The sequence below is a fragment of the Aptenodytes forsteri genome, unplaced genomic scaffold, assembly GCF_000699145.1.
Source record: "Aptenodytes forsteri isolate BGI_AS27 unplaced genomic scaffold, ASM69914v1 Scaffold87, whole genome shotgun sequence".
Classification (NCBI taxonomy): Eukaryota; Metazoa; Chordata; class Aves; order Sphenisciformes; family Spheniscidae; genus Aptenodytes; species Aptenodytes forsteri.
This window is the reverse complement of record NW_008796041.1, coordinates 1,170,051-1,195,918: the sequence shown is the minus strand read 5'-3', so window position 1 is coordinate 1,195,918 and position 25,868 is coordinate 1,170,051. Positions and strand designations below refer to the sequence as shown.

Below are 25,868 nucleotides of genomic sequence, written 5' to 3'. Positions count from 1 at the left end.
GTTATCAACATTGTTCTCATGCTAAATCCAAAACACAGCACTGTACCAGCTACTAGGAAGCAAATTAACTCTATCCCAGCCGAAACCAGGACAAAAGTAATAATCGTTATAGAACAATGTGTTCGGGTACTGACTTCAAACATTTTTGTTGTCATGTTGTGCTTTCCAAATACTGAAGGATAGTATTCATCTTGAAAAGACCATCTAACTTACGGATTTAATGGAAAAAATTAGTTAAATTAGGTGTGGTAGGGATAGAGACTTTTCTTTGTACTGTTGCCATATCTAGAATGTGTGCATGCGCATCTGTACACATACGCTAGTATGTTAGAATAAGTGTCCAGCCTTCATAATTGATGCAATAAATGTCAGAAAATATTTCTTCAAGAAAATAATCCAGGCTGAAAACTTTTTTCTTCAACAATTTATTTTTTAAGCTTTTGATTATGTATGATATGGAAGCAATAAGGATATTTTTCCCCTTATTTCTAGACTGAATATTCATATTTCTGGATCTAATGTAATAGAAGGTTTTTTTCCCATTGCAATAGGAAGTAATGATTAAAGGAGGAGGGCTTAAGCATGTCCCTTGTGCAGAAGATGAGGACTTCATTCAGGCATTGGATAAAATGATGCTGGAAAATCTTCAGGTATAAATATTTGTTTTCTTAAATTAATGTAACTTGCTGTACAGCTAACTGTATTTGAAGTTTTTTTAATTAAAAGTAAATAAAAGATTAATGCATAGTTTACCATATTAAAGAACATAGATTTTTTTTTTTTTTTTCTTTCTTAGTTGTGGCCTCTTCTCTGCAATTGACATGTTTGGATAAGTAGCTCTTAGTTTTGTTTGCCCAGTGAATATATGACATGCTGACAGATGTTTTAGTGGATGAATAACAATTGCATCAGATACTATGCAATGTTTCTGATTTTATCCTAGACTGTCCAAGCCTAGGTTTTAGTATGTTTAAAATGTAGCTGCATTTAAATTTATATAACCTTTAAGTCCCGGGTTGTTTTTTTTTTTTTCAGTCACATCTGGTAAATATTTAAGTATTGAGTATTGCAAGCCCTGTATGAGGAATATATTAATAACATGCTACAAAAAAATCTTGAATGTAGAATGTCCATTCTCAAGTGTGTTTAATGAAGTCTCTAGATTTCTTTCCTTATAAAGTTAAGTTACCTAAAATTCCTTTGAAATTTGAAGTATTCTGTCCCTGTAATGTTGTTCTTCACAAGCAAGGAAATCAAAGGAAAATGTAATAAAGCCTAATACATTTTTTTTTTTTGTGTATTACTCTGTTTTCTTGGAAGGTTAAAACTTTTCTCAGTCATGAAAATATGAATGTTGCCAGACTGACACTTTTAGCATTTATAGATCATTTATAGAATATAGTTCATTTAGATCATTTGGAATCAATTTAGAATATAGATCATATAGAATATAGATCACTTATAGAATATACTTTTTTTAATAGCAACGGAGCGGTGAATCTGTTAAAGTACATCAGTTGGATGTTGCTATTCCTCTACATCTCAAAAGTCAGCTCAAGAAGGGTCCCCCGCTTGGAGGTGGGGAAGGAGAGTCAGAGTCTGGAGACACAATGCCATTTGTCATGTTAACACGAAAAGGCAACAAACAGCAGGTAAGAGTTCATGTAAGGTATAGATATTGCTTAAATAAATAAAATCCTTTCAGTTTTCTGAAAGTGACGCTCTCTGACTTTCGAAGTCACAGAATTTTTTTTCTTCATCCTTTTATCAGATTAGGATGCAGGCATCTTAATTTTGATAAATAGAAAATACCATATGTAGTTTCTTGAAATTCTTGGTTGTTAATAGAAATCATGTGGGAAAATTCTGTGGTTAAATTATACTGTTACTAATTACATTTCATGATCACACCAGTGGGACAGTGGGACATTTTATGTGTATTTTAAACATAGTTGTTGAAGATGAATGCTTGCAGTTGGTGGACTGCCACTGGAAATTAAAAGGAGTAGAAAAGAAAAGGAGAAGGAATATTCCAGAATCTTCAAGATTCTACAGATTTTTCTGAAAACACATTCAGCTTCAAATCAAGATGTATGGTGTTTGCTAAATTCCATTTCTTAAGTAACTGCCACTTGGTTGAATTTGTTCAACTCGGGAAAAAAATTATTATCTCTGAAGGCTTTTTTTAGAGGACTCTTCCAGAAAATGCTGAGTGAATCTCTCAGAGAAACTTTTAAATGGAAATCATGTTGATAAAACAAACCTCTTGCTTCATGCAGCCAAGCTATACATTTGCCTTGGCTCTTTTCTCCAGTATATGTTTGAATTTTCCTGGGTCAGCAAATACATAGTATACAAATCAATACCTAACACGTTCCGCATGCATTTCTTGTCATGGTTTAAGTCCTTTAAAGAAACCTTTTTGTCTTGGTTTTATAAATTGATGATGAAAGTGAATGACTCCAGTGACTTTTTGTGGAAAGCAAAACCAAGGCATTGTTTTATTCCATGCATCTGTGCCTTTCGAGTATTTAAATCTGTTGTCCATGCCATTACTTCTGTTTTGACTTCTGTTACCTGAATTGTGACAGTAGTGTAACAGTTGAGGTATGTAAAGCTGAAGTAGAATCTTTCTCTTTCTCTGTGTAAAAGACACTTTAAAAATCTGTGTAGAAAGTTGAGGTCTGTTTTCATAAAACCCTTGAACTAGTGAGCGTATGTGATTCCCAATGTGTTTTTAAGCCTTGTTAGTCTGGTAAGAAAATGCTGTGCTATGTAAGCGCTCTGAAAATGTAAGTGGTGATACCTATTTGAGTGGACATTTACGTGCTTGCATTTAGTAGTGATGATTAACTGATTTCCTTACTACATTTGTTTGGTTATTCTGGTTTTCCTGGAACTTGAATGTTGTATACAAAGTTCTACAGAAGTTTTGAGTGGGGAATTGTAACTGTTGTCATTGGGCTGAGAAGGGATTGAAGGGAACTCCATGAAAAGAAAATGGTGTTTAGCTTTTTCAGGATAATTTACTGGGAGTATCTGTAGTTACCAAGAATTTTCTGATCTTCATATTCTGTGTGAGGGGAAAATATTGCCAACGTGTGGCTTGAAAAAGAAAGCAGAACTTGTTCAGGAGCTTTCCCTACTCCTCCCCCAATATTTGCTTTTGGGAGTAGGCTCTTCCTGCCAAAACTCTTCTCAGTGTTTCTAGAAATGTAGAAAACAGTTGCTTTACAGACTGGTTCAGTTCTTGAATCAATGAAAGGCTTCTTTGTCCATAGTTTTGTATTCAGAAAAAAAAAAATGTCTTAGTAGTCAGTTTTAGTGGAAAAATAAGCAGGAAAGAAGAGGTAGAATTGAAAAGAAAATAATTATTCCTTCTTATAGTACTTTATTTTAAATCTGCGTGAGCAGAATGTGCACAGAGTTTTGAAGTGATGGACGCATGCTTTACTGTTAAGTTTATAGCTGTAAACTTTCAGCTTTTTAAAAACAGTCAAAAGGAGTTTGCAGACAGCCTGGAAGGCTGTAAGTAACTTCTCATCTGCACAGTCACTGGAATGATAAGCATCGCCACCTCACTATGACGTCAACCTTGTGTAGCAATTGGTTTGGTCTCTGTGTTCTTTGTCAACACTGCTGCTGAAACTAGAAATCTTCACTGTAAGAAAGTACTTACTGATGAAAATGGAACGTGCTGTGCTTCCTTCCGGCAGTTAATATTTGGTAGTTGGGGTCCAGTCACTAAATACTCAGTTTGCATGCCAGTGTTCAGCCAGATTTTAGTGGAGCATTGACAACTAGTTTTTTGAAGTAACACAAGAACAACTGACTGCTATTTGCCAGCAGCTTACAACCTGAATTAATAGTCATTGCAGGCTGATAGTAACAAGGACACTGTATTTTATCCTTTTTTGTCACACTGTGATTTACAAAAACAGGCAATAGCAAGAACATCAGGTAGGCCAGTGTCTTGCAATGGGTGGCTAGGTTTTTGCACCCGTCAGCTGTAGCAAAGTTGTATGACAAAACTTACAAAACTAGTAGTAGAGAACTGAACATGGTTATTGGAAATTAGACTATGGCATCATGATTTATCCACAAGCCATGAGAGAGCAAGGGGAAATAAAGAAGTATTGCTGTCATAAGGGTTCAGAGCTGAGGTCTGTCTAATACCATTTGGTGTTTTTGAAACTGTCCAAGTAGTTTTATGCCAGGTAGGTGTGAACTAAGGTGAGATTTAGACAGTAAAAAAAAAAAGTCACCTAGTGTCAAGAAATTTGGTTAATACCTAAGACAAAAGATTTCCTTGCATTGGAAAGATTTTTGGCAAGGTTCCATAAAAGAATGGTAGTATCCATGGAATGGTCAAGTCTGTCCTTGAATGTGAAATTCTTTATCTCAGTGACATTTTTATGAAATCTGTAATCTAGTCTTCTGAATGATAATTTTTGATCTTTCTTCAGTTTGCCATCTTCTAAGTGAAGTCCTTATGTTCTGTCCCCATCTCACAGATTTTATAAGAGGTTTTTGATATACCTCTTCTCTAGTTGCAAATCAGAAATATTTCATTTGCTCAGTAATCATCATATCCTTTAGTAATTGTCATCAGTGATTTGATTTCAGATGGCAACTGTCTGATTGCCTTGCGATAGTGACTTTGATAGTTTGTTAGTTACCAGTCTCTTGCATTTGCACCTTTCTTTATTTCAGTTTTCTTTTTTTCTACTTTAAGCATCCTGTCTGAAAACACTTACCAATCCCATTAAGCTGATAAATCCGTAGAAAAGATAAAATATAAAGGACATATTAAGATGGATGAGGAGCTTAATGGTGAAGCTAAGGAATGATTTTTATCATGAAATGCTGCTAATGGGTTAGTTATTTGTGTAGTTAGTGTAAAGCTCACTTGACAGTATCTGGGAACATGCACAGTCTGCTCAGCAATAAGTAACTAAAGCTTACTTTTCTGTTGGAATTTCAAGAACTAACATTTTTATTCTTCCCTGCACACCTTCATAACAAGCTTGTATTTATGTTCAATATAATATGCTATTACCCTCTCCCCCCTCCCCCCCAAAAAAAAAATCTTTTGCCTGATTTGTCTTACCTAAATAAATCTTCTAATTGATAGGGTTTCACTGTACCCAGTTTTTTCTCAAGTGTTTGCAAGTCTGCCTTAACTGTTTCAAACACAGTTTATTTTCAAATGCTGCATCTGGGTACTTGGTGTCTTCTCACACTCATCATTCATCTGCTAGTGGGGCACTACTATCTAATAGATACCTTGAGATTTTTTAGTAGTTACTGCATTACATACTAACCATACGCAGTGAGGATTTTGCTTTTATTATATACCTTCTCGGCAGAGGTTTTGATAATGTATCTTTCTGTCTGCAGCTTTTGACAGTGTAGCAGAAAAGAACACTTAGAAATTTGCTCTGCTTCTATTTCTGTGGAAATAGATCTCAGATGACAAGAACAAGCAGCAGTTCGTGGAATATTGAGAGTGATTATCCTTAAATGCATTACCCTACTTAGAGCACGGAAATAGTTATTTCTAATGGATGTGCAGTTGAAGGAGGAAGTGAAATTTTTCTAAATATGTTCACAAACTTTAGCATTAAGGGGTTTCTGAAAACTATTGTTTCAGTTGCAGATAAGATTATGAATCACTTCTCTGTTTTGGAACAACTGTAAAAAAATTTTCTGTGGAAATAGAAACTTGGATTTTCTGAGTCTGGGGAAAAAGAAAGTATCTTCCCTATGCCTCTCTGAAAATCTCAGCTGTATTTTTCAGAGAGAGGGTACTTCTGTCGGAGTAGTACCAAGCTTACCTTTAATGCAGCTTATGGCAAATCAGATAACGTGTTGAATGTGTAGTGTGGATGTTTAGGTGTGGGGAAGGAGGAAAAGATTAAATTTGACACCACAGCTGTCTCCAGATTAAGAAGAAGCACTGTGGAGCTAGAATTATTCGTAAAAGGAAAAGTACCAACCAAGGAATGCTGGGGCGTATCTGAAATGCTTGGAATATTTCTCCTCTGTTATCACAAGGGATTAATAGTAGAAATTCTGCTCAGGGGCGTCATCTCTTTGGAAGGTAGAAACCTTTGGAGAGAGATGCAGCTTTCTGAGCCAGCTATGGTGCTTGCATCTCAAGACCAATGTAATTCACTGTGAGGGTATCAGCTTGTATGAAAATAAGAAATAAAGCATATAGCTATGTGTTCCTGGTGAAAGTTAATCAATTTTATTCCCATAAATACTGTGTGTAATAGTCTTTTGCCTTAGCAGTACATCAGCCTTTTTTGTATGTTCTCTGTGTCTTTAGGAGGTCTGAGTATCTTGTATTTTCTCATGCTTCCTTATGTGAAATAGTCTAAAAAAACCCAAGCAAACAAAACTAACAACTCACTTTCCAGTAGAAACTTCTGTAGAAAGTATCTCATCAAAATAACCTAGAAATAACTACAACCCTTCTGTATTTTGGATTGTTTTGTGGTTGTTTTGTTTTTTTTTTTCTGCGATGGCCACTTAAACTTATTTTCATTTACAGTTTAAGATCCTAAATGTGCCAATGTCTTCCCAACTTGCTGCAAACCATTGGAACCAACAACAAGCTGAACAGGAGGAGAGAATGAGGATGAAAAAGCTCACTTTGGATATCAATGAAAGGCAAGAACAAGAGGACTACCAGGGTAAGAAAATCACCAAATATTTAATATTTATTTTCGGACGAACTTTCATGGATCTACAGAAAATACTATTTATGACAATTCAAGTTCTGAATATTGATTTGCAATACTTCATGAAAAGCCTGTATTTACGTTTCAGTCATTCATTATTTACTTCCTGGTCTCTGTGCTTGAAGAAGTTTTTATAGCTTTTCCATGAACGGGAGTTTTTAAGTGGGCCTCAAATCTCAGCATTTCCATTTATTTTGGGAAAGGGGAAGAACTGAGATTGTTTTCTTAAAAATAAGATAACACAAAATTAATCTGATGTTTGTGGCATTGTCTGCATTACTGCAAGACAACTGAGTTGGATATGAGGAATTAATTCTGTGCAACTTAAACTCTGCTTTTTAGATATTAATAGGTATTTTAGATATTCAGGTATATAGGTATTTAGAATCTTCATCAGTCTTGCTAAGGCTTGCAAATACTAAGAGGTAACCTTCACCTGAGAAATAAAAACTGTCACCTCAGCTTCATATTTCTAAAGGTTCAAGAAGTGCTATGATCTGGAGCATAACGATATATTAACAGGATGAAAGTTTCCTACAAATTATATGATCTAATTTGTTTTTTAAAGATATGTAAGTCAGGCATTTTGGAACCTGGACAGATTGAAGCAAACAGTTAATACAACAGATCATATAGCCCCTAAACTGGTGTGCTTGATGTGTTTGGTTGTTGGGTGGGTGGGGTTTTCTTTTTTTCAGACTCAACTTTCCTTGGCTTACTCAGATAGTAAACAAAGCCAGACCAATAAAACTGATGGTATTAGGTTCTTACGTTAGTATTTCCATTTAACATCTCCAAAGTTCTTGCTCTTTTTTTTTTTTTAAAGATGTTGCAGTCTGGTGGTAAGGACAGTATAAGTAGTTAATTAGCAGGAAATCTCATTTAAGGTATGTAGTAAAAGGTCATTTTTCATCAAGAAATGGGAAATTTACATTAAAGCAGCTTGAATTCTAAAAACACTATGGGATCTAACACTCTCTTCAGAACTTTGATAGTACAAGAACTAAACTTGTAATCGTAAAAAGGAGTATTTTTCCAAAGTGAGTGTCTACAGAGCTCTGAAATGGTAACAGAATATATTTTTAGTATTAAACATTGTAATCAGCTCAAACTTCTTTTCCGAGACACTGCCCTCTTATAAAGCCCACTTGTGAAAAAGGAAGAGAAACAGTAGACCCTAGAATTAGACACTTAAGTGCTTTTCTCAGACTTTTTGTGGGTTTTTCCTCATTAATGATATTTCTGATCTTTTTACTTGTCAGGGCATTTGGGTTTTTATGCCTTGTCGTATGACTTTGTTGGTATCTTTAAAATCAGTCTGTTTAATCTAGGAGTTTATTGTGAGCAATTGTGCTTCTTATCCAAAATAAGATCACATTGATTTTGTCCAACAAAAATCGATCAGACAACTGATACCAATTGATAACCAGTAATAGGCGCTTTTTTACTTTCTCATAGATTTTCTAGGTGCTGTGTATAAAGCATTAACATAGGAGGAAAATCAGCACAGAAGAAATAGGTTCCATAATTGACATCCATTTTTAAAACAGCTGTTGATTCTTTTTCAGTAACCTGGGTAATATACACAGTAAAACCAAATTAAAAAGGACCTTTTAATCAGGTTAAATTAAATAGGCCAAATTACATTCCTCTTTGGAACTATTTTTTGTTTAGATTTTGTGCAGTTGATTGTTACATTTGAACAGTCAGCTTGCCTGTAACAAGTTGGTACATACCCACTGAAAGAAAGAGTTGGTTTTAAATTTCTGTTTCAAGCTTTGAAGTTACCAAGGGACGAAGAAGTCTCAATTTCTGGAAGAATGCTTCAGGGTTGTCCTAACATTTGCACGTATATTTGGTTTTTTTCATCTGCACAGAGTAGCTAATGGATGAAAATTCACCAATGTACTTCAAAGTAGTATCAGATAATTATTTAATACTTCAGTAATGTGTATTAGTATTACAAACATTTTTAATTTAAAGAAATATGAGGAACTGGGTGACTCTCTAATTAAGACTAGTATTTTTCTGTGTAGATTATTTTTTTTTCTTCACTAAAACCAAAGACGGGTGACGTGCCTTCAGCCTAGCTAATACATTGTGCTCCCTTGCCATTTCTTCCTTCTGTTACCTTCTCCATTACTCAACTTCTCAGTTACTGACTTTTCACAAACCCTGATATTTTCTTTCACCTACAATGTGGAAAACAGAAGAGACAGGCATGCACATACTTGCTCATTCATTTCTTGCTTCTGGCACCTGGCTGGCAATGTACCATAATCTCTTCTTATTTTCTTCCTGGGTCTTGTCATTGCCAACAGAGATCTCTCCTGGCATACAGAATCACTTTGAAGGATGTTATTTCATGATGTTTACAAAAATGGACTGTCAGTGTGTTGAATGGCTTTCTTTGCCTTTTCCAGATGTTGATAGAGGAATATACAGAGTGTGAATGTGGTTTATTAACTGTTGACACCAATATTGTGTATTAAATCATTCATAGTTTCCCAGTTTCTCAAAGATTGAGTGGATAACTTACTGAAAGCTTCATGTGCATTTTGTAAATGGCAAAAGAATCTCATTAGAGTCTCCAGTTTTGCCTTGTGCAAGTCATTGTGAGACTAGTGGAAGTTTTGTTTCTAGCAGATGATGGGTATGTGTCTCCAATGAGATTACCAGAGATTAGAGAACCAGACAGAGCAGACCTTCAAACATAATCTGTTTAAGAGCTTATTCCACTTTTCCCCTTCATTTATTCCATCTGTCTGTTTGAGTAATGTAGATTCTTGCACAGGTGGACTGTCAGAATACTTTCCATTAGTTGCATTAACATACAGGCAGAGGTTATGTGGAGGTCCCTATGATGTATTTGTAATTATATTGGGTACTTAATAACCATTAACTTAATCTGGTAAAGAACCATCTTTTTCTCATAACAAAAATGAAATGAAATTTCAGAAATGAAGTTTTACCAAATGCCAAAACACTGATACTTCCAACTTCTGGGCAGTTTAAGCTAGGTAGATGTCCAGGGCTAAACTGGGTAGTGTAGGCTTCTTTCTGCACCCACCTATTTCTTCCCACTGATCATAAAGTGAAAAACTCCGTCCATGAGACAGCTGGTGTAATGTAGGTCAGTTGAGTCACCCTCTTCAGGTGCCTGTCTCTGTAAAAGGATCCTATTATGGCTAGCTTAGACTTAAATACCTGACTTCTCAATGCCTAATTTTAGGACAGGTTTCTTGCCGAGTCTTTAATTGGCAGCACCATTGCCCAGTTGTTACTATTTCAGGGTGGTTTAATGTGGCTTCTCATACTGCTGTGAATCTTTGTCCCTGATCATTGATAAAGAAAGTGGTGGCTGATATATTTAGAAAGAAAAGGTCACAGCCCCCTTCCTTAGGCACCTGTGATGAAAACCATTGCTGGCAGTTCCTTCTGTAAGAACATCTGGAAATGCAAGTTCATATTATGGAGTAGCTTGGATTTGTCAAAGCTGTCTTTGCAATCTAGTAACTTTTTTAAAACTAGCTGTTATGGAATAGCTTGAGGAGTGCTAACCCTAAAGTATAGCGAAGTGTAAATAAGGTTTAGTTTGTTGTTTGTTTTTTACTACATGGCAGTGAAATGTGCTTGTGTAAATTCTTCTTCAAAAAGATGCATAGAAAATGTATTGAACTTTCTTATGTATGAAATTACAGAAATGTTGCAGTCTCTGGCACAGCGTCCAGCTCCAGCAAATACTAATCGTGAACGGCGGCCTCGTTACCAGCATCCGAAGGGAGCACCTAATGCAGATCTAATCTTTAAAACTGGTGGGAGGTAGGACAATCTTCCTTTAAATGTGGTAATTCTGGTTCTAGGCAAGTAATTACCTTCATAATTGAAACAGATAATGATCTGTGTAGTGCAAATGCATTTGTTAGTAGTTTCCATTCTAAAGCATTCTGTTAAAATACTGAGCAGTGTTTTGTGCTTCTAACAGTGTCTGTAAATATGCCCTTGACAGAGGTTTGGAAGCCAGAGGATTATTTTTCAGTTGTGAAATGGCTGGTAGAATCCGAGCCTCTTTTTATAGGGGAAAAGATGCAAGTCTGCTTTGGGGGGGGGAGGGGGGAGGAGGATATTTTTGAGTATCTAGAGAAATTCCCATTGTGTTTTTCCAATTTGGTGAATTTGAGAGCTATACCTATGTATTTGAAGCCCTGAATGGAAAGTAAATATAGTAAAGGTGGGGAGGGGGGAGGAGAACCTTTGATTTATGGTGTGCAAGAGCATACCAAAACCAGTATTAACATGAAAAGAGTCATTCCAGATTGCCTAATCGTCATTCTACAGCTTTAATATATCTCAGTGTGTCTTTTCTCACTTGGAGTAAGCTTGCGAATAAACCATTAAATTAACCCTGCAGCACGAATTTGAATAGACAGTTTCAGGTGAAACACAGACTGCTTTCATGTTTCTCTTCTTTGCAAGTTAATTTTGGAGGTGGATAGATAGGAGCAGCAACTGGGAAGGGAGAGTTTGCCTACAAATGGGTCTGTCTTTGTAAACTACAAATAAGTTAATGTAATGTGCTAATCCTATGTTACAGTAACTGCCAACTTCTTTTCTGGTACATTTTTATAGTCATATAATATATAACTTCATATAGTTATATAACTTCCTGATGATCACTCACTCCACTGAGACCCTATATGGATACTGCTTGTACAAAAAAACCCCTCTTTTTGGAAAACAGACTGCAATTGAAAATAAATATTTAAAAAAAAAACAAACCAGATGTAACTCAATAAAATGAGTGGTGCTGTCCATTTAGCTTTTTCATATCACTGTGGCCTAATACTGTCATAGAAATATAAACTATTTGGTTATACTGAATTGCCATAATACTTGCAGGTGTTTCATAAATAACTATGCAGTCTTCTCTTCTTTAGGTCATCTTTCCCAAATGCCTTGCAACCTGTATGAGAAGCACACTGCAATTACTCTTTAAATACAGCAGCCAGACCAGTAGATGTGATATTTGCATATTTTGTTTAAATGCAGTTCTTCTGAAAGCTTTTTATTTTCAAATGTTTTAGGGAAAACGTAATTTAGGACTTCACTGTAAACTAGGTCAGACATTATCCAGCGAACGGTTTAAGTAGTGTTTGCTTGTTCAAATAGCTGTGCCATGCGCTTGCAATTCTGATGTAGTTTTGTATTATGTAATTTACTCTTTGTTCCTTTTAATCTGTAAGCTCCTTAGAGCAGGGACCTGGAAGTTGGTTTTAGCAGGCATATTTTATTTGTGGCATAGTGCAACACTCAGACTTGCAGTCATGCATCAGTTGAGCTATCTTAGCCTGTAGTAAGGGAATGTTACTTTTCATAACCCCCACTGAAAGATATTTAAGCAGAGATTTACTTATTGGGGACTGTGGGTCCACCAATGGCTTACCACTTGTAGTATAGATAGTCTGTCACCTACATTTTTAGAGCTTCTGATTTATAGGATATATTGAAGATTGTCTTCTGACTCTGAAGGGTGAACTGCAGCCTCTCTGCCCAGACTACCCTCATGTTTTAGTTAAGAAGTTACCCCATGGACTCTGAGGACACTAGAGTATCTTCGTATTTGCTGAGAGCAAATAGGAACTGAGCTGTTAATTTTAGTATGTTTGGAAAAGCTTTTACTTTCCTACATGATAGAACCAATTTGTATAATTACAGATGTTATCACTTACATGATGAGTGAGCTGTGTTGCGTTGTTTCTTCTATGTATATAAAGATGACTGATATGTTATTTTCTTGCAATACTAACTCAAATTTATCAGAAATAATAATGTATGTTACTTTCTCTAAGGTATGCAACTTTTTATTTTAAACTTCCTGAGGCTAGGGATAATCTGAGCAAGTAAATCTGGTTGATTCCACTGTAATGTACAACCTGACAGGTTCTGACAGCTAAGGTTGGGATGAGGACTTCCTTGCATTTCAAATAGTGTTAAGAGCAGAGAAATTAATTTGGTGTTTTTACCTTTACTTTTGTGTTGCTGAACATGCCCTAAGCACTGTGTTTCAGACATCTTTTAGAAAGTTAAATCCAAATCTACCTATCGTAATGGATGATTCAAAAATTAATGAAGGCAGCACTGGGTTCTCTCGTATGTTTTTGGCCTTGAACAACTGGATCTAGCATTGCAGCGAGCCCTGCTGTCACAGCAGGATTTGGACTAGATGACCTCCAGAGGGCCCTTGGAACCCAAATTTTTCTGTGATTCTGTTTTGGTCTAGTGGGGTACTAAACCAAAACAAAACCAAAAAATCCAAAAACACCCATAAATGTGTTGCCTCCTTTGCCTGTGATAAACCCACAGTAAATAGAAGAATGAATTAGTGGCTGTGGCTATACAGCACGCATTTTGTTAAAAAACAAGAGAGAAATCTTTTGCAGTGTTTACTTTATTTGTTATCCGTTAATGTCCTTTTTCTGTATTGAATTAAGTGCAGTGAGATTGACAGGCTTTGTCAGATTCCTTATTATTTAGCGTGTGCAAAATGCTGGATCAAAAATTGGAGTTTATTGCTGTTTATTTGTAATTGCCTGCTTGTATAGCCTTAGGCTTGAAGACCTACTAATCCTGCAAGGAGGAGATTCTTTTTGGGACTCATACATTTAAGGCTGACTGGCCTTAAAGATAACTTAACTGTGACTCCATTAAGAGTAGGGTTCCTTGACTTGCTTCAGCAGAACTGGGGAGGCAACAATTTTCACTCTTGCCTCCAGTTCTGTAGCATTTGTGTATTAAAAGAGGACTTTGGCTATCAAGCTGTTAAGCTGATACCTTCAGGAAACACAAAATTTACAAAAGTCATTTTTTTCAGTGATGGGATTATCATGAAAATATTCTTTTACAGTTCTGGAGAACAGCCTCTCACTTCAAAAAAAGTGTTTTTCCTTTGTTTAAAGAGGATTGAGATCCATTAAATGGCTTGCTTATAAAGTGAAATGTAAATAACCACATTTTATGAAATGTATTTGAAACATTGATTACCAAGAAAGAAAAAAGAATTGCAGTGAGAAATTTGACTATAGAGAAGCGAGCCTTACCAAGGACTTTTTTAACTTGTTAAACCTCTCCATATTAAAACCAGTAACCTCAAAACTCACTGCTGTTTTGATAGTAGAGAAGGAGGACCTGTCTGTGTCAAAAGGCCCACTGGGATGCAGACGTAAGCTGAGAAACAAAATCATATTCAAGTTAATTGGCAATTTCAGGTCTCCTATTTGCATCCAACTCTTATTTCTCTTTAACCCATTTAATAAAGAAAAATGAAGCATAAAGGTAATAACAGGATGCTGGATTTTATTAGCTAAATATTCCCATAATAAAGAGTATTTCATTAATGCTGAAAAATCAGAGTATAGATAATAAGGAAAAATGTGAATTTAACATTATTTCCTGTTTCAGCTACTGGACAAACACACTTCGTACCTCACCTGCTATTTAGTTCATGTATTGACCAATACTATATTTTGAAGCTTTGAATCCACTTCTTACTGATATATACCAGAAGTCTTGGGCAGCCTAAATCCAATTTCTCTGTTAGCCTCAGTCTAGCTGGTTGTTGTAGACTGTCACTGTCTCAAATTAGACAAACTCTTGGGTGTTGGCATGGCACTGCCTTGAACAGACAAATCTGTCCCGTGGTACATCACGCTGCTTTTGAAATCTTTAGTTGTCATTTTCCATGACCTCTTGTATTCTTTTAAAAAAAAAAAAAAAAAGAGGGGTCATCACTTTAGCAGTAATATTTTGCTCTCGTTTCAGAGATTTTTATGATGAAATGGCTCCCATCTTCACATTCTAGATATCATAAATACTGAAAAATTCAGTGCTCTATTTAATTGCGTGCTAGCTCAGTTCACCTTATTCTTTGCCATCTTTTTCACCAGTATTTTAATTTTGACCTTTTCTCAGTTGTCGTTCTTGATCTTGTACTACATCCTTTTCCCTAATACATACATACACATGCTAGTGTAGCTTTCCATGAAAGCCATTCAAACTCAGCAGAGAAATTCCAACCTCCCTTTTCAGCTGTTTTATGGGAGGAAAGCCCAGGGAAGGAACCTGAAGGAGGAGTTTCCAAATCCTGCAGCTTTTTTTGGTGGACTGCACTAGAATTTAATTGGGGGGGGGAAGCGAGGTCCTCAGGTTTTTGTCTTTGCAACATGGTGCTTGTTGGGCTCTGCAAATGTAGGTGTGAGTCTAACCCCTGTAGCAAAGGGGAAGAGATACCTGACCACAATTACAGTTTAGAGGGAAAGGAAGGCAAGATTTTATTTATTAGCATACTCATTTATAAAGACTCTTTGTTTAAAAAAGTTGTTTCAATAGCAATAATAACAAAATAGTAATAGATCAAACAAAAACCCCTACAGCTTTGTGGCCCTCTGGAAACTAACTACCAAGCCTCAAAACACCTTCCTGATAATAGCCCACTTCGCATACTATGACTTTGATTTGATTTTGTCAGAGTATTTTATTTTTGTTGGAACAGATGAGAATATAAAATAATTTGCACAGCTTGAGATTCTCTTACTTAGTTAAGTCTAGGTTTTGCGGATTATTTGAATCCGTGCTGTTTATACTGTGGAAGGTGATAATTCAGATTCATTAGGAAATGCCCAGGGCACCTTAGTATTTTATTAGTCCAGAAACGCACACTCTGAAATATGATTGTTCCAGAGAATATATTCTTGCACAGCTAAACTGATAACAGCTGTTTAAAATCCAGTGCTACATTTTTTTCAAAACAAAATTGCTAGTTAACGTTTTACAGAATGTAATTTCCAATTTTGCTGTTGAGAACTTAGTCACACGAGCAGTAGTAATGTGTTTAGAATGAGTCTAAACACCTTTACATTTGTTGAAATCTCTCTCCAGCCCATATCAGGGTACACTATGTCTGTAATCTCTGTTACTGCATTCCTTACTGCGGAATCAGGTCACCGCACAGTCTGACGTGTGAACACACGTACACACTCCCATGTGGAAGACAAGTGATGGTTTTTGTCTAATTCCATAGATCTATGAGACAGGAAAGAAGCTGACTGTGGCATGACAGGTACTTGAATTTAAGTTTCCCAGGACTTAAGTTAGTACTCTCTGGTATTTTGCTTCTCTTGCCAGTATGCAGGAATGTGTACATACTGTTTAATCTCAAAGGCGGGTTTTGTGGGAGGAGAGCAGAAAGCAAAGATCAGTCTCCGTAAGTTATCTCTGCTGTCTGTGCAGGCAACAGTTCAGAGCAGGGGTCTGAACTTCAGAGGGTGTTTTCCTCATTGAGAACTGTCCTCCCCCCCTAAAGCTCATGCATCTGAAAGCAATAAAATGTGTTCAGCAGAATAAGGCACACAAAGAAAAGAACTGTTCGTGAAAGAGCATTATGTTTAAAACGGAAAAATACATTTCAGGTGTTCATTGTGTTTCTATTTCATGTTCCTGTTTTTGGTTAATGTGATTAGGAGAGAGGGAGAACAGAGAGCACCAAAGCTGAGATTAGTCATGAAAAGCAAAGCAGCAAGTGAGGTTTGCGAGGAGGTGTTTGGAGGAGAAGGAAGGTGCCTGAAATTTGTGAATACATACATTATTCCAGAAATACGTAAAACATTTGTGGGTTGGTGTAGGACAGGAAGGGATTAGGGAGAAGTGTGCAACTTCATCTCAAAGATCTCACGTGTTAAGAAATCATAAGAATTTTTTGTGATCTTGTGATGTCAACAATGTGCAAAAAGGTCTTGATTTCATAAGTTACATATATTCTCCTGGGCATGTTTCAACTCAAGGCATAACGTTGTCTTGCTGACTTAAATTCTGCCAACTTCATGTGTGCAATGGATTTGTGATTATTTCCTAGCCTATGCTGTGGTGTAATGTTTCTGTGCCTTTTTACAAGTTCTGGTTTTCTACTCCAGCCATGATTAGGTAAAAGTGTATCTGTGTGTTTCTCTATCACAGGGAGTATTTAGGCAGTATTAATACTTACGCAGTGGTGTTGAAAAGATGACTAAGATTTTTATACAACTTAATAACTGTGTTGGTAGCAGGGAAGGGAGGTGAGGGAGTAGGTTGCAAAAAAATTGATTCATTTTACACATACAGTTCAAGATGTCTTTAATACAGCTACGGTACAAAGTTTGACCTTGCCAAATATAGGTTTGGATCAAATTTACTAATTTGGAGAGAAATGTCATGTGAAATACCTGTTTTTGGAAAAACTGCCTCTAAGATTTTTACCAGCAGCATCTTGCCCTGATCCTTTGAAACTACTTACTCTGTCTAATCTGCCACCAACGTGCCATGGCAGCTGCTGTTTTGGATGAGAGTCATTTTTATGAAGTTAGATGCATGCAGCCTTTGTCCTTCCCTCCTCGTCAACAGCAGAATTATTTTTTGAAAGGGACATGGAGAGGTAAAAGCACGATTCTGCAATTCATTGATGTTTGAAGTTTCTTCTCAGTTGTAGCATTCTGCAAGTGAAATCTCATTCTGCTGAATATATTAAAATTAAAGTTCCTTTCTTTTGCAACCACATAGCCAATGTTCATGATACCAGGCGTGCCACAAAGAACTGGAATGTTGTATTACGTAACACTAAAAGATTACCAAGTAATAGAAGCAATACTGCAGTACGTTCTAGTGATGTATCAGCTCAGTACTTCCTGACAAAGATATACAGCGTGTTTAAATAAAATACACGAATACTGGATAACAAAATAAAGCAATACCTAAAAATACAGAGTTACTGTGAAAGCTTTATCTGTTACAAGAAATGCAGAAGTTACTATGTCCAGTTAACATACCTGTAACACTTTTCTTGCAAGATTTTCAATAAAAAAACAGGTTTAGATTAAATACTGTTCAACAAATGCTTGAGGTTTATGCACTAACGTAAAGGAACATGAACTGTTTTGTTTACATGGTAAAAGACGTGGGTGTGTAGCCCTGGAGCTTTCTTGTAATTGTAAATGTCTGATTTTTACTTTGCTTTGTACTACTAAATTTTAATTTGCAGTCTAGCAATCAACTGAAAACCAGCCCAGATACAGTAACTGACAGATGTGCTGAAGTTAGTGACACTAGATGAGCGTTACTGCTAGATTGCTCTGATCTTGTTGAATCACGTGCCTGCGAATTGGTGTAATTTTTCAATGCATATTTACGTTCTGAAGAGGATTACATGTGACTTTTTCTGAGTAGGGACATGTTTTTCCTGAACAAGGGATGATCGAAGATTTTAATACAACTGTCAACGCTCTCAAAATGTTCTAAACAATTATTTGACTCTAGAAAGCCCTCTCTAACACTTCTGCAGTACTTCTAAACATTAAGAAACTGCAGAAGATGAAAACTATTTAAAATAACTTGTATTTCATCAAATTCACAAATCAGCTGTGCACTTTGGTAGTTTAGCATCTCATCTGGGAGGATAAGGCAGCTGTATTTCTGAACAATTTTAGACTTGCCTGCTGAAATTGTGTAGGGCAGTCTTTTCTGATACAAGTTATCTACCTTCTTTTGTCTGATGCAGTCTTTTGAAAAATTTGTGCGGATAATAGAAATAAGTAACTTGAATATGTAGAGGCTAAAAGAATATCAAAATCACTGGCAGTTGATTCCACTGGTTGCTAACCCGTACGGTATTGGTTATCTCGTATTAAACTATTCATTTTTTCCCTTTCCTTTCTTAGGAGACGTTGATCCAGCAGCAAGTGTCATTTCATTAGGTCCTGTATCTCTGATGTTGTGGATAGTGGAGTCCTCCAGCGATTAAATGAGAGCAGTGGACACATCTCAGCACGTCAGTCTAGAGCGTTCAGAATCGAAACCTGGGACAGGCTGGGGCCGTGGGGCAGCGATAGCAGCCTCCCTTCTTCCCCCCCAACCCCGCACAGAACAAGTGGAAGCTTCCAGTCATGGCCTACAAAAAAAAAAAAGCAAGCTTTTTGTTATGGGAACCGCGTTGAGGGTTAATTTTCTCATACGAGCAGAAGTAAATGAATGAGATGGTTAACTTCACCAGTGAGCATCTCGGTGAAAACAAAGATCAACCTGAAACTCAGATGGATTACACTGGAATGGAAGAGGTCTTTGACAGCTCAGTACGTGGGAGAACAAAGTTCTAAACTTGACGCAAGTTACGTTATCTCCAAATCGAGCGCTTTGTGTTGGAAGGATATTCTTTCGGGGCTGCAAATCTACAGTAGAAAAATGTAGAGCAAATGGTGAAATCTAAAAGAAAACCCTGACAAGTAGGACAACTTCTTATCGAACACTCCTTAGCGAGAAAGTTTTTGGTTAAGGAATAGCCTTTTGCTGCCAGAGGAGCAAGAAAGAGGGGGTGGGGAGCGGGGAGGGGTGAAAAACTCAAGAGCCAAGGAGGTAAAACGTCTGTTAAGGTTTAAAATAGGATGTGAAGTTGATTAACACAGGGTGTTGACTCGTACTGCTTGGAACAGCCTGACACCAGCCTGAGGACAGGGATATAGTTGAGCCCATTGTATGTATCATTGAAAACCAAAACGTGACAGCATAAGAGGAGGATGTCAAGGAGTGGATCCAAATCTTTCGTTGATCTTCGCGGGTTGATAAGCCTCTGTGTCTATTGAAACAAAAAAAAAGTTTAAAAAAAAAAAAAGATTTAAGTCTGGAAACAAGTAGATTTTTTTTTTCTAAGTAGAAATGAGGTTTCTTGGTCTGTTTCTGACAATCTGTTATTTATTAGCATAGTTTTTTGTTTGCTTTCAGGTAGAGGTAGTTGATTGAGTTAAGGAGCTCATCTGTATGTTACTACTAATTCTTTTTTCTAGCTCTTTTAAAATCCTTTTTACCACTGTTTTTGGTTTCTGCATGTAGGAAGAGAGACTTGTAAAATTGTAACATTTCATACAGAAATGCCGCCCGATCTTCACCAGCTTCAGAAATCTGACCTTTGCCAATGCTGCAATAAAGTGTTGTAATTTAGAATTGGTGTCTGTCTCTTTACATTGACTTTGTTCGTCTGAAATGATGTTTTGAAGAGTTTGTGGTATGTCGTGGGGCCATAGCTCGGACAGTGCTTCATACAAGCGTCGTAAAAATAGATGGCATTTTACCAAAGCAGTTTGCCCCAAGAAACACACTTGAATCACACTTAGTAAATGCAGGATTTTCTTACTGTTTTGCAAGGAGTTGTGAAACTGAGATCGTCATTTCACATAATGGAAGCAGTCATATGCATTTAATTTAACCCGAGTTGAATTAAGCTGGTTTTGGCTAGATTAATAGTAATGAAGTTTCCTCTTGTGGCTCATTGCATTGGCATCTCAGTTCATGCGCTCACACGTGAAAGGGCGAAACGCTGTGCCGGACCATGCATGGACCAACACCAGAGAGGAGCAGAACTCCTCTTGGTGATAATTTGCTTAAAAACATAAGTGAAATTGTGGCCGAACGGTGTTTCTGTTGCTGTCGCCAGGCAGTCCTGAAATAAAGACAGCAGCCTTCTACTTTGGCTAGTTACACTGTCAGCTCAGGCAGTTACAGCGAATTTTAAAATGCATAAGCTTGCCAGTGACGCTTTGGAGAGACGAAGTCAAGGTTTTTACACTATACCTACTTAAAGTTACGGTCTTTAATCGCAGAATCGAGCATTGCGAGTGGAAAAACCGCAAGTGCGGCTTTAGGTCCGCGCCTTTCACTCGCATGCTGTAATGACAGCCGGGGATTGAGAAACGCGGGAACGATTACAGGACGTTTTCCCCGAGGACGTCGCTGGTCGGGGTGCAGGTGGACAACTTCCAGTTGGCAGAGCGTGGCTCGAAGGTTTTATAAGGTGGCGTGTAGATGCGTTTTTCTGGATTTCTGCCAGACCTAGATCTCATTTTGTGAGGAGGCAAGTATCCTGGGTGTGTGCCGTCACCCAGGAAACCCACCTCTTCAAAAGCGGCTCTGCGCTTGCACTTTCTGTGCCGTGGCTACGGGCTGCACACGCCCTATAAGGAGTAGGACGTTGTAGGAAGACCAGGTCTTTGTTTCAAGTCTTGTGTTTAAACAGCCTGTGTGTGTCTTTTCCCATCAGTTTTCTTCCACGCACAATTTGTGGGTGCGTTTATTAATCACATTTGTAACTCTGAGCTCCTCCAGGAATGTCTTCTACAGCAAAATGGCCATATCCGTTGGCCAAATCTAATTTCCACTTCCCTGATGAAAAACGCCTACCAATTCCTAATAGCAAATTAAGCCTCTAATTGTGGTTCAAACGAAAGTCAACTTCCTTTTCTCAACATGCTGCTTACTTTCAAAGGCATTTAATTTATCCAAATTGAATAACTGCATAAAAATAAAACGTGAATTCACATTAGCTTTATTTTGTATCTGTCAGTCTAATGCCTTGGATGGAATTGGGATCAATGGAAATATTTTTATAAAATTACTTGCTGAAAATAGTTTGGGGTGAGCTGGAGCTTTCCCTCGCTTCGGGCTGACATCAAAACGCAATTCAGTGAAACCTTTTGAAGTTTAATTTTCAAATAAACTCTTCTGAAGTTCTGCTGAATAAAAACGTCAAAAATCATTGCGAGTGAAACCATCAGGGTTGAACATAAACAGCGGGGGGAAAAAAATGTTCGGATCCTGTTTATTCTCTGCTTTTCCATTTGCTGGCCCCACAACGCGGTGGTGTGGCTGGGTGCTGTCCTGCTGCTGGCAGAGCAGTTTTGCCACCTGGTTCACATACAATTTGTTGTTATTGGGACTGCGTGGTTTCCTTTCATTTTACGTCATTAGAACGGTTTGTCTTCCTTTAAAGAATATTTAATTAAAATGGTCAGGTGAGCAGCCTGGTTTTGATACAGGAACAAGGGAATAACCTGTATTTTGATCAGTGCTTGTCTGTTATCTGTGAATATTGCTGCTTTATCTGGATTACAGGATGTTTATTTTAATTAATGGAGTTACGTCTAATATCGCTGCCTCTCTTCTCCTACAGTACAGTGATCCGCAGACGCGACAGGTCACTGGGGAGGTCATGCCAAATTCAAGCTGTGGCATCGTTTGATGGGAGAGAGGATGTTCCTCCAGGAGCGTTTCTCAAGGGATGCTGGTCGAAGGTGCTCTTGCAAAGAGTATTTCTAAAGCAGCGTTTCCGAACACGCATGGAAGTAGTTAAATCCGGAAAAATGTACGTAGATGAAGGAGAAATTGTTTCATGTCCTTGATTGCGTAAAAGACTTCTGTTATCTTATCGCTCTCTGGAAAGAATTTGGACTCAAGTCAGGTCCGGGCATTTGAACTTGCGTCTTCACCAATGTGAGGCTCATTGAGCTGGCTTGCTGACAACCAGAAAATGTGTTGCCTGATTGTACTCAACAATTTCTTTGCCTCAGTTTTCGATGGTAATCTCTCTTCCTGCATCTCTCAAGCCCCTAAAACTCAAGGCAGGGACTGGGGGAATGAAATCCCTCCCATTGCAGGAGATCAGGTTCATGACCACCTGAGGAACCTGAACATAAGTCCATGGGATCTGATGAGATGCACCCCAGGGCAGAAGAGGGCTGGAACGCCTCTCCTGTGAAGAAAGGCTGAGAGAGTTGGGGTTGTTCAGCCTGGAGAAGGGAAGGCTCTGGGGAGACCATATAGCAGCCTTCCAGTGCCTGAAGGGGGCCTGCAAGAAAGCTGGAGAGGGACTTTTTACAAGGGCCTGTAGTGACAGGCCAAGGGGGAATGGCTTTAAACTGAAAGAGGGTAGATTTAGATCAGATATCAGGAAGAAATTCTTCACTATGAGGGTGGTGAGGCACTGGCACAGGTTGCCCAGAGAATGTGGTCTAGTGGAAGGTGTCCCTGCCCATGGCAGGGGGGTTGGACTAGATGACCTTTAGAGGTCCCTTCCAACCCAAACCATTCTATGATTCCATGATCTATGGCACATCACTTGAAAGCCTGCTTGAGCCGAGGTGCTGTGTTAGTCCTTGCTCCAGGATGGAGCCAAGATGGCTGGGAAGCTCCGAAATCGGAAAGTGCCGGGTTCACCCAGGAATGTCAACAGTCACGGGCAACACCTTGAACTCCAGCCAGCGGTATCGGCTGTCTTTTTCTACCTTCCAATGCTGTAATGTGATAAAATTAAAAAAATTGTTATAAATCTTTTTTTTTTTAATGAATTGCTGAGTTTTCAGACCTGTTCTAATTTTATTAACTTCCTAAGCCTTCAGGGAAATAATGCCGTTTGTGTTACGGAGATAAAAATATATGCAAACGCATCAATGCACATGCACTGTGGCGCACACGCATAATGTAATTTTATGTATATTAAGGCTCAGAAAACCACCTCTGTATTGTGGAGACTGCCCGATTTGCTCAAGTTTTCAGGTTTTTTTTTCGTTTGCCCTTCCTGGTGAAGCAGTAATTGTGTGCTTGGCAGGGCAGCGCGGTGAGAGCTGCGAGGAGTTACCGTGTTCGGCTCCGGCAGTTTGCTGATGCAGCCTTCCTCCTCTTTGCTTTACACGGGAACGCATTTGACTTCAGTAAACGCGGTGCTGTTGAAAAGTGCTGACTTGGGGAAATAACCCAGGAGGGGCTTCGCGGGCTGGCAGCGCGGCCTTTCCCAGCCTGTCCAGCCGACCGGCATCAGCACCGACTCAGAACGGCTGCGGCCGAGGGCGAGCAATTAATAGTCCGTGCATGTTCGACCTGAAAGACCTCCGACGCTGCCGGGAGAGGCGGCGTTAGCGGGACCGGCAGCGGTGTCGGCACTGGGGGAGGCACCGCGCTGACCGAGCACGGGCGCTGAGCCGCTGTCGGCTACATGCTCGTTATCGAAACAGCCATTGCGCTTTTCTGTTGGGAGGTGTAAACGAAGGTAGATAAACGAAAAAGTGCTAAAATAATAATAATAAACAATAAATAATAGTAAACAAATGTGCTTATTACTGTTGTCCCCAAAAAGTGGTGCTGTAGTATTAAGATCACATATCCCAGCCAGGTGAGTGAATACTTTCAAAATACATACAATAGTAATAACACCATGAGCCTGCTGTTGCCCCCTGATAAATAATACTAATTTTTTTCCCTTTTTTTTTTTCCTTTTAAGCTTCGTAACTCGTTCTTTTCACACTGAGGCTTTTCCTCGGCCATATGCCATTCTGCCCTGCTGAAGATGCTCGTCTGAGACGATGCTTCGCTGTCTCTTCTCAGAACTCAACTATAAATAGTTTTTTTCCAACCGCTCCTAAGGAGGTCCAAGCATTCTGGGAGTAGGAAACTATTTGGGCAAGAATCAAACAAGTGAGTAAATGCCAAAACATTTACTTGTATTGTTTGAGTTATAAACTTTGCTTTTAAGTTATTATTGTTGGGTATGATTGTGCCATTAAAACACTTAGTGTTTATGATCGTTGTTAGGAGAACAAACAGTGTTTTGTTAAAAAGACTCCTGCCTTCCTTCCTTCCTTCCTTCCCTTCATTGCCTGGATCCAAGCCATCAGGCAAATAAAAAAGTGGTTGAGGCACTTAAAAAGGAGGAAGAAATTTAGATTTTGCTGATGTTTATTTGTTCTTTGACATTTACCTGCAGGAAAACAGTTTCTGTTGTGCATGGGATAAAGGGGGAGGGACCTTTTCTGCTGGAAACCGGTCATGGTTGACAGCCCAAGAGCTTGAAAACTCTGTTGTATTTACCCCTTAATTGTTTGGGGGTTTTCTTTTGCAATTTTTTGGTAGTACTTCAGGGTGCCTTGGTAAGGACACCCCTGTCGCACTCTCATTAATGTGTTTCACAGCCCTAATGCTCACGAGCGGGACCTGGGAAGCGATCTCGGATGCTGGTGATGCTCTTCTCCACTAAAGGTACCGTGCAGCTCGAGTCAGCGGCGCAATGAGGAAAGCAGCGGGTGTCTATATTTTGGGTTGCATGATTGTGGTAGGTACTTGGCTGCACGCTCTGCTCCATCCGTTTGATGCAAGTTATTGAAATTTTGGGAAAAATACTAACTTTGAGTTTATCTATGTGGTGTGAGATCCTTGGGGCTACATTTGTCCCCAGGAAATACTACTACTGGCCTGCTCTTGGTAAATTATCCAATACTTTAAGGCTCTATTTGCAGAACATACTTGTAGCCAGTTCTCCTCTTGTCGCTGGAGCCCCCTTGATAACACAGCGATGACTTTTGTGGCAGCTTGTCCTAACGGACTGTCACTTCTCTGCGTCGGCAAGTGCTGTTCCAGTGTGCAGATTGCCTGAATGCATTTTTATCACTCACCTTCCAGGCACTACTGCGGGGTGTTATCTTTGCATCTAAGAAGCCGTATCGCTAAACCTGTCAGTGCTGCCTGGTCCTAGGCAAGCTCCACCTCACCTGATGGTTGTTCAGCCGTCCCTGCTCCTCTGTCAGTAGCGGCATCCTGCAGTGATACAGGTGAGGAGCCTCATTTCAGGGTAGAGAGAGCTTGTTGTAGGAGTTTGTATCTCACAGGTGAGGAGCCTCATTTCAGGGTAGACAGAGCTTGTTGTAGGAGTTTGTATCTCACTTACATATTTGAGACTGAAAATTCCCCTCCCAGACACTGGAATTTGAGCTCTGTGTGTATGAGGAGACTCCCCCTGTGTACTCCTCTTCCTCAAAATAGGAATTTGAACTGGAAGAAGACCTTAAAATGTAGAAAGCTCCATGGAAGCACCACCAAAGGTGGTGTGACCAGTCAGGGAGCGACGCTGTAGGGAGTGATGTGTTGTGTCCTGCTGGTTCCGCTAAAACAAAAGCTCTCTGGTACCCATAAAGCCTCATATAGATGCAAAATAGCTCGGGTGCTACTTCTCGCCTCTAACGGGTGCCTGAGCATGGAAATTGGCTGAGGTGTCTACACTGTGTGCGAAGCATCGAAGTCCTGCTACAGTGGGTGGAGATCGGATCAGCGAAGCCTCAGCAGCTGCTAGGTGTCTCCTTTAGGGGTGAGTTCAGCCACTGCCTAGGTGTCACGGGTGAGACCTCCCTTGCGGTGGTGGGAGCTGGGTGTCCCGCCTGTGCAAAGGCACTGAAATCCAGGTGCCTTCACCTGGAGCTGAATCCTGTAGGTGCCTGAGGCTATCAG

The 25,868-nt window shown here is 38.8% G+C and overlaps 1 protein-coding gene across 1 annotated transcript in view; it reads left to right on the top strand.

Annotated features, from left to right (window-relative positions):
• The window catches only part of UPF2 (UPF2 regulator of nonsense transcripts homolog (yeast)), a 64,799-nt gene extending 45,033 nt beyond the window's left edge, over positions 1-19,766 (top strand). Inside the window, exons 17-21 of the mRNA XM_009285484.2 lie at positions 552-650; positions 1,485-1,652; positions 6,560-6,701; positions 10,451-10,571; positions 18,491-19,766. Coding sequence (XP_009283759.1) covers positions 552-650; positions 1,485-1,652; positions 6,560-6,701; positions 10,451-10,571; positions 18,491-18,500 — 540 coding nt within the window. The 3' untranslated portion in view covers positions 18,501-19,766. The remainder of the gene's footprint in view (positions 1-551; positions 651-1,484; positions 1,653-6,559; positions 6,702-10,450; positions 10,572-18,490) is intronic.
• Positions 19,767-25,868: the final 6,102 nt, after the last annotated feature.